Below are 16,327 nucleotides of genomic sequence, written 5' to 3'. Positions count from 1 at the left end.
AAGATAAAGTCACTGTGGTCTAGTTTTTACTTACCAAGTCCAGATGATAATCACCTGTGAGAAACTCTAATCTTATCGCTGTTTGCTTTGGCGAGTAAAGCCCAAGAGGAAGGCAGGGAAAGTGAGGAGCTGGCAGTAATGTTCTCCTGACTGGCAGGCGACCCGTGGCAGGATACTGTGTCAGACGTGACGAGGATGTAGAGAGGCAATGTGCTGGATTTAAGGCCTGGCAGCTGCCTCGATGGCCAGTATTTTCCACCATACTAAGATTTATTTACATTATATATACAAGGACATGTTGAAGCCCAAAAGCTATATAATTTGTGAATGTTTTAAAGCTCATGCCCGTCTGTTTTAGCTATTAATTTACAGTAGAGATTAAATGAAAAATGCCTTTTAATCCACATCTCCAGGAACATTATGCACCTATTTAACAATATATGCCAAAATAAATACATTTCTTATTATTTTCTATCAAAATCCAATCATGTTTTCCTTCTGTAAATCTGAGGTGTGCTGTTGTAAACTAGAATCAACCAATTTAAACTGATAATATGACATCCACCCATCAATCTCCAGAGCTAAGGCTGAGATGCATTTGTTAGCTAGCTAACAACAGTATGGTACGTCCGTGTGTCTTAGGATGTTTGCCACCTCAAACCTTGTTCTGTTTCCCCAGAATACCCGCTGACTAGAAATTATTCACTGTGGGGAAAGTGGTATCTGTGGCAGCGGATTATGCTCAAGGCATTTTACAGTGAACTGATTCAGCAGCTAAAGTTAGCTACAATGAGCATATGATGGGCTGGGGGCCGGGCCTCGCTGATTAAGATTATTATACAAAAGCACGACTGAATGAGTATACAAACCGATTTGGGTGAAACTGGGTCATATTTTATGGAGAAAAGGCTTTAGGTTTTTCCCTCTGATGTCCTTCGGCTGCTCAGCTGAGGCTGAGTTTGGACCCCTCCTCTGGCTCCTCCTCTAAGAGTCTAAACTCTCTGTGTGGTATATAACTCCAGAACTTGCCCGAGAATCGTCACGTTTTTAAGTTTTCTTCAGTATCAAGGAAATTCATTGCAAGTTATCTGTACATCCATGTACATGTCTCAAAACAGGAGCTGGTAATAGCTAGTTTGGCTACTTTTAATGGTGCTGATTTGCCAAAATATAAAAAATATTGGGTTTTTATATTGTTCTTTGTGCTCCTCCACTATTATAATTGTTCTAGAAGAGACTTTGCCACCTAAAGAATTATGCCTGAATGTGTTGAAACAACCAGCAAGTAGACGTCTTCAAACGATGGGAATAAATAACTTCCAACTTCTAGGCTTATCAGTACAATGGATGATATGCATTTACAGATTAACCCGCTCCTCAACCACTTCACGTCCTCTGTCTCTGCCTGAACGTGCTGTGTCTTCATCATCCCCAGAGTCCTGCACGTCATCTCAATAATTGCAGTATTACCAGCCGTCATAGCCAACTGCTACTGGCAGCTACAGCGCAGTTAGCAGCAGCGTGTCTGTGACTTTGTTAAAAGAGAAAAGATCAATGTCGCAACAATCCTGCCGGCCAAACAGTAAGGTGCAGCTCCCGAATGGAGTTTGAAGTGGGGTTTTTTTCTGCGTCTAATGTTGTGTTCACACAGAAAGCGAAGTGAACATTTGCCTTGCGTTACTTGCACAAGTTTGATCGTGGGATTACTCATGGCGTGTTTATTCACCTCAAACAGACAGCTGTAAGCTAATGAGCCACTACTCAACAGCTAGGCTGCGAATGCATGTCGGTGTTTGTCAGCACTCTGCACTCACAAAAGAAGACAGTTCTTTCTGTTATGTCCTTCCTCTCTCACTTCTCTCTCCCCTCCTCTCTGTACATTCATGCAGTTACATTAAAGTACGTTTCTCCTCCAGTCAGCTGTCAACATAGACAAAGACACTAATTAGCTTACAGTACACAGCCGAGTGAGGTTGACTCCTCCGTGGACCGCTGTTGCAGACAGGTTGAAAAGCAGGAGTGAGGATAAATCTTCTTTTTCATCTCAAAACTGTAAAAACCTCCCACCGGTATTAGCATCGCCTGGTGCCAATGATGCAAATTCACCTTTATTTGCGTTTATTAATAAAAAAAATTATTTGCTTTCTATGTGAACACACCGTAATGAATAAATAAGAGCATGGTCAACTAAGACTCTTCTTACCAATTAAGAGTTGAGTTGACTATTGGGAAACCAGGCAAGAAAACAACCTTTGACTGTGCTCCCTTTTCGTCAAAAGTCTGTTAGTCCTGGAAATGGTCAGTCCCAGTCTCGCCATGTTCACTGGAAGCTCCTGGTCTGGGAAGAGTTAGATTATTGAACCACTGTAGTTGTTTGGCTGGAGGTGCATTGCATTAAAACTCATTCAGTGCCACTGACTATTGCAACAAGTCCCTCTCTAGCAGCCTGTTTTGAAGCACATAAATATGCAGAAGCGAATAGCACTCTGCTTTCAGTTTCCTGTGGACTTTAATGCATGTTTTGTTTTGATGCGCCCAGATTAAGACATGTGATTAATGTCTCATAATGAGTCACAGCACTGCACATTTATTGACTTTGTTGATTCTTCCAGACCACAGATTCACATTTTCTAAGAATACAGACACATTGCGAATCAGTATGCGCCACTTTAACGTTGTGTTCAGTCATCCAAGTGGCTGAAACCGCAGCCCTGAATGTTTTGAAGTATGAGGCATGCTTGTTTGTCACCCAAGAAAAGAAGTGGCAGCAGGAATGGTTAATCGCCTTAAGGTAAATTGCCCCTGTCTTTTTTCCTCTCTCGCCACATTGCCTCTTTCTTGTTGTCGTGTTGTACCATTAATTAGATTTACCCTGCTCAGCACAGCCCATTCCATTTAAAGTCTTTGACGGAGGAGGAAGAGAAAGAAGAACAGGCAAAGAGGAGGGGGAGGAAAGACATAGAGCAAGAGGGAGGCAAAATAAATTAATATTTTGATGTAGAAAATCTTTGAAGCAGGTGTATTCAAAGGAAAAGAAAGAAAGAAACACTTTGACTGTGTTGTACATCTGTAGTTTGCAGGAAGAATGGGAGATCAAGCATCTGGCATCTATAAATGTATAAATTACCTCTTAGATATCTAACCTTTTGAAAACAACTCTTTTTCTACTTTGTCATATGAACATTTACAGTTTAATGGCTTGTTTTTCTCCCAGTGATTCTCAAATGTGTGATGGCTGAGCTGCATTTATTCATGAACAGCCACTGTTTGTTTGTATGAACGTTTTTTATATTTATTGTCCATCATTTCTCCTTTGTGTGTATTGCAGGAGACCGATTCGTTCAAGTCTACCAACAAGATCTGCCGCCAGCTGATTTACCACCTGACCCCTCACTCCAAGTGGACAAGACAGAGCGTGCCCAGGAGGAAGTCTCAGGCCTGGTGAGTGTGTCCTCTCTGACACTGTGTACCATCAGTCTGGAGATGGACAGCTAACACGTCCTCACCGTGAGCATCAGTGCAGCTCATAAAGCTCCATAAACCCTCTCTGAATTAAGTCTGAATTATTGCACTTACAAGGCGTTTGGGAGAAGACCTCAGCCAGTTTCTGGGAATATTTACCTCAGGTATTTCAAGGTTTTAACATTGATGGTGTGTTAATAAGTTAAAATTATTACTTTCTGGGAATGCATGACTCTTTTTGCAGGAATTGGTGGGGTGCAGGTTTAGGTACCAGATGTGCTCTGCCTGCCAGATGGCTCAGAGTTCTGTGTTTACAGGTTACGGACACTATAATTGGCTGTACATCAGGAAGTGTCCAGAGGCTTTGTACAAACAAACAGAACTCATGGCCCTAAGCCTATGATTTAAGCACTGTAACATTAATTTGACATTATTGCTCAATTGATTTGGTAAAGGCCAATATCCTTTCAAGTGATGTGTTCTCACCAATGCGAAGCAAATATGTGCCTCACAAGTTTGATCACCAGATAATTTCAGGAACCTTTGTAGTTATTCTCGTTACTCACATGAGTTTGTTACCCCAAACAGGCAGCTGTATGCTGTTGAGCAACATGCTAACAGCTAGTGAGCACCGAGCTATGACTGTGTTTATATCAGCCTCTGAGAAAACTCACCAGAGAAGCTGTTTCTTTCTGTTATGTCCCTCTCTCTTCCTTCCCCCCTCCCCTCTGTACTTTCACAAAGTAACTTTAAAATATATTCCTGTATTACTCCTCCAGTCAGCAGTCATCACGGACAGAGAAACTAATTATAATACAGTAAACAGCTGAGCTCGGCTCCTCCGTGGGTTGCTGCTGCAGACAGGTTGAGGGCCGAGAGTGAAGATAAATCCACTTTTTGATCCCAAAAGTTTGATCCATAAAATCTGAGAACTCCTCCTGCCAGCTCAAATTTTTATTCAACTTGAATATTTGCATTTTATGTGAATGATTACGTGAATTTTGCATGTTGGCATCACGTCATTCTCATTGCCCAGCATGAATGACATGAATTTTGTGTTTATTCCCATCTTTACACTGTGTGTAATTTACTAATGTGAAAATTTTTATTTGCTTTCTATGTACTGTGTACTGTCCCTGAATCTTCTGGTTCTTAACACTGCAACAATTATATAGCTCCTTTCCTACCAGCCGATCATTTTGTGTTTACACACGGCATCCATACGCTTTCTGACTTACAACTAATGCATAATTTGTAAACACAGGACTATGAGCAGATCCCGCAGGCTGACACATCTGGTATCTACACCTGTCATTCATGAGCTAACGTTAGCTAGTGTTGCACACAGTTGGAGCTGTAGCAGACCTGAAGAGAGGCAGTACTCTCAGGAGTGCGCACAAACATGACATCCTTTGGATTTTCCTGGAAAAAATGTTGCCTTTCCTTTACATAGAGCACAGTACACAGGTTGTTACAGGCAACCGATAAAGTCCAGGAGGGTCTCGTTTTTTTTAGCTATGTTACAGTCTGTTCACACTTGGGCAATAGAAAGAAATTAATACACATAAATTGCTTCACATAGTACCTCTATAAACAGAATGTTGCATAATCAATCATAAAATGACGTTTATTCTCATTTTCTGATGCTATTCTTTCATAATTGTTTGATTATGTGGTTATATTTTTCAGTAGCACAATCACTCTCTAATGTGTAATATCTTTAAGTGGAAAACAACACAGTGCCAAACACACAGCATATTTGATCCTCACCTCTACAGCATATTAATGTTTGGAGAGTGTGACCATCTTTACAGTGGTGAACTGAGGATATCACTGCTGCAGTGTCATAGAGTGATGGAATATGCATACAGACATTTTGATGTTCACTGGAGGAACAAGAGGACTGTTCATGGACACAAACTTAGATGATGATCTTATGTTCTTGATGATACCAGTTTAATACCACTCTGCAGGCAGCCCTATGACTCTGATTTGTGTTGGAGCTATGCATATCTAATTGTTGTGTTGTGTTGCATGTCTGAGTTGCAGTTTTTGCACTCAACTTTGTTGCTGTAAACTAAAACATATTTTGCCCCACAGCTGTACTGTAAACTGCCATCTTATGTAGCTTGAAAAGTAAAGATCATGTTCCCTCTAGTACATAATATTAATGTAATAATATACTAAGGCCTAGTTGTAATCTGGAGTACTTTTGGAGAAAACTTATAAGTTATTTAATAGTCAGTGTTATTATGAACACCCAATTTAATTTTACAAGAACAGTTGCAAAAACGTTTGTGAATGTTGTCAATTATAGTTCTTAGAAAGACTGAAAATCGGAATCAAGAGGTCGGACCCTTAAAAAGTCAGAAATCGGAACTTTACAGCAGAAATAAACATGTTAACAGCCTGGTACTGAATGGTGTTGTCTCTGCAGCTAATTGCCCCATTCGACACAACTGCAAAGGTGTGAATTTTTATGTAACTCACCCTCTCAGTTGGTAGAGAACGAGCCCCATGTGCTGAGGCCTCTGTGTCGGCCGTGGGTTCGACTGCATGTTATTCCCCCATTCTCTCTCCCCTTCTCGTCCTCACCTCAGCTGTCCTGTCATTAAAAGGCATAAAAGCCAAAAAATATATATTAAGACTTACAGTTATACATAATTAAGGGCTAAGTACCCACTTCATTCATCCGACTCAGCACCACTTATGCTCAACCTCTTTGCCCATTTTTTGATTAGCCATGAGTTAGCAGAGTCTGGCACTGCCAAGATGGTGACAGCCAGAGCCACCACACTGAGAGCTTCAAAATGACTCTTCAAAAACATATGAGTGACCAGAGACACACCTTCCAATATTAATTACACTGTTAATGATAGAAACAAATTATTGTTCTCAAACGAACTCAGCCACACTTTCATTTGTTAATTTAAGATTAAATAAATACTGTCCTGCCTCCAAGGAAAGTCCTCCTTAATGAAAAATCACATTTAATGGATTATTTGTACTTTCTTAAAATAAATCTATAAACTTTAGTTTCATTGTTTGTTTCTTAACATGTCATGGTTCCTCCTCTATATTCTATAAACAAATTGTTGTCAGTTTTTAAATGAAGATCATGGAACCATCAACTTGTGTTATCTTACTAGGACAATTCGTCCATTTTCACACATCCTTCAACAGCCAAAACAGTTTCGCACCTGATACTATTGTGACAAAAACAGCCTCACGCCTACTTAAACACCACTCATAACAAGTGTCATGTGTTTATAGAGATTTTAACAACCCAGAGTGTTTTTCTATGTTAGTCCCCAGGGTAATGCGCACTCCAGAAGTGATCTGGAGGCTTCTGAAACAAGGGGCTAATAAGAAATTAAAAGAAGGGGCCTGACTGAACTTGGGGAAATTGCCACCAAACTGCAGCAAGTGAGTGAAATAAATAAAGAGAATCAGAAAGACTGATTTCAGCAATCGCTCTGCAACTCAAATTAAGTAACAGGTACATTTGTGGAGATCTTATGAAAAAAACATCTCTAATGATGATCAGGAGGCTCCCTCTCCCTGAGCAATTAACCCAGATTGAAAGATTTTTTGACAGCTTGAGTTAACTTCCCGCCCCAGTCTCTTGGTTGCAATATTTTCGAAATAACACTCAACAGAACAACAAGGCAGCCTCTCCCAGTGTGCTCATTAGCAGCAAGCTCTGTCTCTCTGTCTCACAGCTTCCACTGCAACCACCCAGACAGTAGCACTCAAACCAGAACCTTTCTTTTCTGTATGAATACCAGCAGAAATTAATGACTTTGGATCAAATGAAGCATTAGCACGCAGTTTACATGCTTTCAAATGTTTTTCTGTTATTGATATTTGATTAGTTCAGTCCTGTCCTTCTCCATTTCCTCTCTCCTTCTCAGTCTGTCTCCTCCTCACCTTTCTGCTCTCCTTTTTTTCCTATTCTTCCCAGCCCCTCAATTTCTTCCTATTTCAAAATCCCTTCCCTTGCATTGATTTTCTTCCTCTGCTCTTTTTCCTGTGGGATTTTTCTCTCCTCCTTGTGAGAGTCCATTTTGTTCAACAGTTACCACACAGAACGGTTCTGCAGTTTGAGCTGAGGCTCTGGGGAAACGCTCTGTCAGACGGAGAGAAAAAAAGGGGGAGGCGGAATCGCTGCAAGGTTGCCGATTAGAAGTCATGTATTTTCCCTCTTTTCTTCCTGGCCTCGCTTTGAATCGATCGTGAATTTTGATCTCTTCATATTTAAGCATGAAAAAGCATTTGCCATCGCATAACCTACATTGCATTCTTATTTTCTTCAAGTGACGCTGAAGAGTCTATTTGATCAATCTGGAAATGTGCTGCGGCTTTGCTCTCCAACCGTGGCTCAAATTGAATTGAAAATGAAATATATGCAATTGGTTGCAAATCTTCCAGAGATAACACATAAGTCATGATTCAGGCTTTATTACTCCAGCACACTTTGCTCTTATAACACTGTAACTGCAAAAGCAAGTGTGCCACACTTCATATATTATCAAGGCAATTTCATTTTTCCTCTGTAGCTGCATGTGCCAGGTTTCAGTACAGTGTTGCAGTCCCTAGAGGGGTTTTTAATGTTATTGTAATTGGTATTGAATTTCAGATTAATCAAGCTCATATTTTTTATTACGCTAAAATTGCCCTTCCAGCACATTTCAAAGAGATTGGACTCCGATTGCAGATGCTTTTTCATTGCTTGTCTTTACTGCGAGGAAGTAATTGATGCGAGGCTCTTACAGCAGCTATTACAGACGTCTTCGGTACATTTAAAGACTGTGGTTCAAGAAGACGACTGAATTCTTGTGGTAGACTGAAGATACTCAAAATATTGGAGGATTTTTTTTTTGCTTTATTTGAGTCAGCATAGAATACAGTCTTCAGTAGAATAACTGAAAGGATTTAAGTGTGAATATAATCCGACTGATGATGAGAGTGTAAAGAGTCGTGGCCATGACAGCTGTTTGGGCAGGTGTAATCAGCTGTGGGTGAGCTGTCTGAGTCTTGATGTTTGACCCAGACCTCACACTGTTCAGACTAAAGTGCCTTTTCCTCCCACACCTCACACTGTGAGGGTTGTCCAAAAGTTATTTCATTGCTTTTATTTATCTTCATATAAAGCCTGATAGTTATTTAGCGCGGGGTTATTGAAGTAGTATGCTGCCAGCTTGATTCTTTCGTATGACTTATTTTTTATTTTATTTTTGTTATTTACACACATAAAAGTGCATAAAACCTAGAAAATGAAAAAATAATAAATGTGTCAGCCACAGGCTTATACAATGAACCTCTCCTCTCTTTAGAAAAAAAACAATGGAAACTAATAATACTGAAAACTAAGCTAACATCATTTCAGGGAAATGTATCAAAAAAAGATAACAAGAAATAGTGGGGCTGCATTGATAAGCCTTTGTTCCTTTTGTGATGAAAGCAGGAAGATGTGTTGAAAGATACAGAGGCAACAAATCTGGGTGTTGGGCAACCACAAAGTTGCCCCCTGGTAGGCTTGGCAGCCATTTTTCAAAATGGCCAACAACATTGGTTCAACCTTCCTGTTCCATTGGACCCACGTGCAATAAAGCAGACCAAAATGCAACCTGGGGGCCAGATGGAGCCCACTGAAAAGTTTTATGTGGCCCACAAGGCCATCATGGAAATACCAAAAATTAAAAATCTGCCCACTGAATAGCATTGTGCTGACCGTTAAAAAGTTATCAAAGGGGTCATGGTGTTCACTGGTAATGATAATGAACTGTAACTTTATTCAGTCACTCCTGTATATCCATGTTGTCTGTGTTGTTCTTCTTCCCCTTTTTCTTCCGCGAACTGTGGTACATAGTAAAACATCAGGTTTTGGGTATTGCCAAAAAAATAATTCAACATGGCATTTCAGAAAAGGTGACCAACAGCAGATGTGCCCTCTATAGAACATTTCTGACCTTTCCATTATGAAAGATTTTATTAGGACTTTATATCATTTGGGGAACAGCAGTCTGATCAATGTCTCATGTGCCCCCCCATGAAAAATAACCAAATAAAATTCTGACTCACAATTTTATGGATGTTTACAAAATAATTGGCCATGTCATTATAATTTTATTAGCCCTATTTACGGTGCAGTGAGTCAGCAAAAAGATAGTGAATACAAGAGCAAACATTGTTTTTTATATATTATTATTTATAGAAGTACAGAACCATATAAATAACAAACCTATAATCATGTTAGTGGAGCAGCGTGGCTTACTCATTGTTAATTTTGTGATAAAGCAGCTAATTTGGCAAATATATGGCTTCTGATGGAACGGCTGGTATAGATTCTGATGTCCATGGCAGTCATTTTCCAATATCACTTAGAACACTTTGGCAACTCCTAAGCTGTTGTTTCTATGTTTTCTCACCATGTATATTATTTTCATGCAAGTTAAAGTGAAAAGATGTTTTATTGCAACATAAGGCAAAAATAAAATAAATAAAATGCAACAAAAGGATGAGATTGTCTCTGCAATTTATAGTGATAATTAGATTAAACTATAGACCAACTGGTGGCAATTGAAAAATGGCTGCCATGCCCACTAAACAAAAGACTTACACATGTTCACCTGCCACAATCTGCTCTGCATAAGAGTTTAGTACACTGAAAGTAACAAACACTTCCTACAGATAACAGTTAGAAGCCAAAAGGGTTCCTGCTCTGCTTATCTCACAGTCAGAAACAACATCTGGTAACACTTAAAATCATTAACATGTTTGAAAACGCATCATATAAAAACTGTTTTCTCAAACAAGATCGAACATTTGACCTTTCGTCTCGAAATTTGGACAAAACAATCTTGTCTTATCTTTATCATCTACGTTATGCAACAGCGGTAACAATGATCAGCAGAACTGTTACGAAACCAAGTTTATGAGAAAGACTGAGTCAAAGAAGGATCTGCAATCTGTCTGGTTCAAAAGTGCCAAGGACTGGTCTCCAACCAACTGTGGCTGTCTGCTCGTTCTCTAAATTTTGCCTGATTCCAGCTTGATTTCTCATCAGACCGCCACTCAGACCCAGTCTCAACATGACAAGGATGCTCCAGCCTTCTACTTCTCTTTTCCATCAGCAGTGACAGTGCCACAATGACCCTTCCTTACAATGCTAAAGGCATCAGTACACTTCAAGCCTGCTTGTCCGACTGTCAAACAGCATCAACACTCCACATGGCTGTTAGCAAGAAAACTATCACACACAAATGGCTGCATCCAAACCCCCCAACAAAGGACAACAAAAGATTGGACTGCAGTTGTCAAGGAAATAAAGTGTATGGACAAACTGACTTAAATACAGTAAATGTATCTAACCCATTGCATATGTCACTGAATATCCCAAGTATAATGTTGCCCATGTCAACCCACGCTTTTTGTCTAAAAAAGAAACATCCACCAACCGCCTTTCTGACAGTTTTTGTAACTTTCCAAAGTCTGATGGGCAGTCTGAAGTCTTTCAAGCTCTTTACATTCTTCATATCAGTATGTCCGCCACTTCCATTTGCGCCACTGAGTGCAATGCCACCAATGTCTAACCCCTCTTGAAAGCAAGCTTTTTTTTTTAAGCCCATTCCAACTACATAGTTATAAACACATTTGCTGTAAGACAACACTATGTACAAACTAGTTTGAGTGAAGCATACTAACACCTCAAAAATCCTGATGTGACAACAGACAATGAACCCAAGGTTTGTGCTGCAGCTGCAGCCCAAACCTGCATCTGGGTGGGGAAAAAAAGCAAAATTTGACACTCAACCATTTGTTTATTTGCCCCAAACACTCAACATATCGACTGTTTAGACCAAGTGTGAACCAAACGTGACATCAGTTATTGGCCTGTGAACAACCATATTGAAGCATTGAGACTGGTTTCACTGGGGTTTCCACCTTGTTTTTTTGCAGAGCATGTGCAGTAACAACAAGAGCATGGAGCTCATTTGTCAAGCAGGAAATATTTGTGGCCCGCCTGCTGGCATTCTCTCATATTACAGCTAAACAGTACACTAAAATATATTTCTTTTCAGCAAGCAATAGGTAAGGATATTAATCCATATTTGATCAACACTAGTTTGACAGTTTGAGTCAAGTTTTGGGAGGCTCTGTTGGAAACAGGAAGGACGCTGCCAGCTGCCAGCTGGTCGTGATCTTTTTCATATTACTACCGCTAAACAGTACTCTAAAATATATTTCTGAAAATGTTTTAAGCATGAAATAGAATCTCAGTGCATATTTGATCAATACTGTCTAGTTTGACACTTTGTTCTGAGTTTCGTGAATCCTGTGTGTTGCACTGAATGGACACACTGAGAATGACTTGTCAATCACACAGCATGCTGTGCTAATCTAACAATAGAGACCATAAACTCATTAGGAAACTGTTTACTAAGATCATAAATCAAGTGCGAGTAGGGTCATTTTGCCATAAAGATACATACAATCAGACTTCTTTTTGTAGCCAGTAGAGTCGCCCTCTGCTGGCCATTAGAAAGAATGTAGGTTTAAGGCACTTCAGAACTGGCTTCACTCTTCAGACCTGGAAGCTCCATCCACTATTTTAAAAAATGGTCTATGGTTCAGAGTTTTCTGTAAGCTAGCTAGCTACATAGCTAGCACCGACCGTGTGTGTCAGAGTGTACCTGTGTGTTTTTGTTGGGCTCAACCTCTGCCAGGATTACTCAAGGTTAAACATTTTCAGCTTGCACAGAAACATCTTTCCTGCCACGTCAAAAATTTATGTTACGTCTTTATATGTAATTGCACCACATCTAAAATTTGCTTCACATTTGCTCTGAACACACAGAGGCCAATGCAGCTGTTTTTACTCCATCCAAAAAGTTGGGGTGGGGTTACTCTTTAAATCATTTCCCTTCTCAACTACCAAAACACACCCCTCTCTTGGCTCCCAAAATACTCACTTCAACCCCTGTGGCTAGTCCAAATTTTTGCTGCCTGACCATCTTCCTAAAATTCTCCTGCATCAGATCATCATCAGCTACCTCCACTGCTTTCCTGTGGCTGGCTCAAATTTTCAAATTCGACAATGCTATCAAGCATTATGAGGCTAATGCTAATGTAGCCACAAGTTGACACCTGCATTCCATTGCCTGACCTGCACACCAACCTCTGACCTGCATCATAAAGCTGACGAATTTGTCTCTTTCTCCTTTATCACTGTTGGAATGTCCTTCCCACTTCAACAAGATAATCCCCTTTGCTCATAGGCTAAAAAACTCATTTCCTCAAGTGGCACCTCACATCATCCTCTCACTTCTGAATCATACCGTGGAAAGCATTATCCAGTGAAAAGCCGTCCAGGCATCATGGCTATAACTATATTTGGTTGAGCAATTAAAGTATTTTAGACATCTGTGTAATAGTCCGGGTGCTTAGGACCACTTTTTCCGCTGCATTCAACGCCTATATTTCCAGTCCAGATTCCTCGACGGCTTTTCACTGGCTAATCAGCAGAGAAGTGCTCGCTGGGATTCTCTCTCCAGTTTCTCTCTGCTCTGCTCAGACTAATTTGCTCTAATCTTTAAAGAAATCCCCTCTACCTCTCTTCCTCACTGTTATTTTGAGCCCTTCTCTCTTACACGATCCTAACAGGGCTGCAGCGAGGCACTACACCTTCCACCTTTGCAATCCTCGCTATTGTATGCATCAACGGCCTATGAATTTAAGCCCAGTCATTCAAGGCCATGTTGACGTTGGAACTTTTTTATTTGTCATAGTTAAATAGTGAAGCTGTTGTTTGAAGTGACCTGCATAGTTTGAACAAGAGAAAAGAATCTTTTTCCACATTAAGACAAAGTATCATCTTCTTAGATAAGAGACAGCATAAAAGCAGCGCTCATAATCATTTAAAGGTGCAATATATAACATGCAGTCTCAGAGGTATTCGCTTAAGAGTGTTTTTACGGCATGTCATCAATCCAGAGGTCACCTATGTTGGAGGCACTGAACATAAACAACGCAGCACTCCTCAAATGGAAATTTTCTGAAAGCTCAGAGTTCATGAGTCGTGTACAAGAATTCCCACGTCGTAATTACAAGTTTGCAAGTTCCATTTCAAATCAGCAGGTCAATTTTGGTCATCCAAATATAAGCTTGTGAAAATAACAAACTAGTTCCTCATTAATTGACTTTGTTAATAAATTAATTGATGAGAGACATTTTGATTGCTTATGTCAGATCAGCATTTTGATATAAAAAGTTGTACTAGTAGACAGTTAAACTCAGATATTTAGTTAAATGTCCAGAATGTAAAGATCAGTTGATCACCTACCTTAGCTTTCACAATACACGTCATCGATGAGCTGATACTGAGCCTCTCTCACCATCCACACACCATCTGGTTGTACACTTCCAAACCTTTGTAACATTTAAGTTCTGCTCCTGTGGGTGGTCTTGGCAAAAAGACGAGGTAGTTTTCTATGCTGGGATAGCAAATAAAAGGCAAACTTGTCCGCTTGTCATTGCGAAAGGAAGAAGCCAGTTCGTGTGTGTCTTCACCACTGACCCAGTTTGATGGTTTGAGCTTAGTTTTGGGATTCTCCATTGGAAAGTGGACCCAAAAAGGCATCCGTCTGATCACAACATTTCTTGTCTTACAGCTAAACTCTATTGCTGGAAACATTTTAAGACATAAATAGGCAATGTAGTAACATAATCTTGATCAGCACGGCCTTGTCTGACAATTTGATCTGAGTTTAAGGATTACAGCTAAACAGTACACTAAAACGTGTCTAAAAACAATTTAGGCAATACATAGGAAATGTAATAACATAAAACTTAATTATTGGTCTAAGGTAGTTACAATAGGCCCCAGTGAATGTTCTTATGATGGGCCCTAGTGCACGCTAGGAGTATACACCCACATCCAATCCAGATTTAGGGCAGGTGCTGAACCAAAGGTGAGTAAATAGTCAAATAAACAAGAAACAGCTTGCACACTGCATGGCTCCAATTTAATGCCCAAAGTAGCGACGTTTTGAGCAACGCCGCTCATCATCAGACCAGAGTGACACCGTAAGACCATCTTAAATCCACACAAGAGCAGTCACCTGATCAATCATGTGAACAGAGTGTGCAAAAGTGCATATACATAGATAAATGCAAAACACAATATTCATATATATAAGTAAATAAATATGCACATCAGTGGTATTGCACATGGCCCTTAGTTCACACAGTATCTGGTGTCAAAATAAAGTAACACTTAATGAATGTTTCAAAATGTCTGTTACGGCATAAAATCAACCCCCTGTCTTAGATAGTTTTCTACTTAGTAAAGTTGACCTACTAATGTGTCACACTGGATCAACTTACTTACTTATTTTCTTACTTACTGTCTACTACTGGCTCAAGGTATTTCCCGTAGTTCATATGTTCTTACCTTGAGGTGATAGCCCATAATAATAAGAATAAGATGTCGCCTATAATCTGATTACAGCTGCTCTCTGTCACACAGCTGCTGTGATGTATCTGGTAAAATGAACTAGATAATTCTTCCTTAATGCATTTACTGTACATATGGCTTCTGTGCACCAAGCCGTGTGTCATCTGCCTTTAACAAGTGTACGACCTATTTCTGGAGCCAAGTCACCCCCTGAGGTGTGCGCTGGAAGTCCGAACAGCCTCTGACTCAGCAGGCCTGACCTCTGACTAACCTACAAGGTCGACTCCTGAGGCGAGGGCAAAAATCTGACAACCCGGGGAAGGAATATGCAGAAATATATGAATCTGTGTTTTTGGCAACACAAATGCAGATCCCTGGGTTTTTGAAAGGTTTTGCTTTCTCCGGTCACATTTCCATTGAGAGATGGAGTATACCACTTGACTGCACGCTGCTCTCAGTCTGCTAAATCTGCTTTCTGCTTGACCTCCACTTTTAATAGAGACTTAAAGATCCAGCCACCATCCTCGTGCATGAATAATTGAGGGCTTCCCGCGGTACAGACTGAGATCTTGGAGGATGAGGGGGAGGAAGAAGGAAGAGACACTCAGTATCCATCGCACTCATCTTCAGGGCATGGGGCCATAATGAAATAATTACAAAGATTAAGCGTGATGATCAGTAAACATGAGGTTTGAGGTGTTTTTAATCTAAAAGAAATGAAAAAAACTGCTCGAGCTGCTTTAAATAACAGCTACTACAAGGCTTCCTTGTTTTTTATCCAGGGATTGAACCTCTGTTAACCTCTTATTGATTGGATTTTAACTGTAAATCTGAGATAAGGCTGCTGCTGCTTGAAAATATCAGAAACAAGGATTGTTCTGCTTCTGATGATCTGTTGGTCTCTCGTTCCTTTCAGGCTGATACAGATCACTCCCCGCGATCAAGCCCCTCGGTCTGCTTTGGGAGCCCTGCATTTTAATGCTGATTTCATAACTGTGCCTTGACATAGTATGGCAGACACAGGCGTACTCCTCCATGATATACAGTTATGTAATGCAAACTGTTTTCTATGTGTTCTGTCGCAGTATCCTTTTCTCCTAAGCGTCTAGTTTGTCACATCGAATCAAATCATGGGTGAATTTATAGCTCACCCGTGGAGTACATTTTGCATTTTACACGCTGCAGAGTTGCATTATGGTACATTTTGTACCAAGAGGTTTTATAATCATTGGCACAACACAAATATGCTTTTATCTTTGGTCGGAAGTCACATATTATCTGCAGTAATCCATGTTGCATCCGTGTTGTGCTGTTTGTGTTATTTTTGGTGTAAACAGACTGAGAAAGAAATGAGGGCATTTTCCTTTCTTTCTTTCTTTTTTCTTTCTTTCTTCGTTTCTTTCTTTT

General features: G+C 40.1%; 1 protein-coding gene across 1 annotated transcript in view; it reads left to right on the top strand.

Moving 5' to 3' along the window:
• lrrc75bb (leucine rich repeat containing 75Bb) overlaps positions 1-16,327 on the top strand; it is a 42,238-nt gene that overhangs the window by 13,877 nt on the left and 12,034 nt on the right. Inside the window, exon 3 of the mRNA XM_084746014.1 lies at positions 3,329-3,441. Coding sequence (XP_084602140.1) covers positions 3,329-3,441 — 113 coding nt within the window. The remainder of the gene's footprint in view (positions 1-3,328; positions 3,442-16,327) is intronic.

Source organism: Lutjanus erythropterus, chromosome 20 (assembly GCF_056507025.1).
Source record: "Lutjanus erythropterus isolate fLutEry1 chromosome 20, fLutEry1.hap2, whole genome shotgun sequence".
Taxonomy (NCBI): domain Eukaryota; kingdom Metazoa; phylum Chordata; class Actinopteri; order Lutjaniformes; family Lutjanidae; genus Lutjanus; species Lutjanus erythropterus.
Note: the sequence above shows the minus strand (reverse complement) of the source record. Positions and strands in the feature narration are given on the sequence as shown.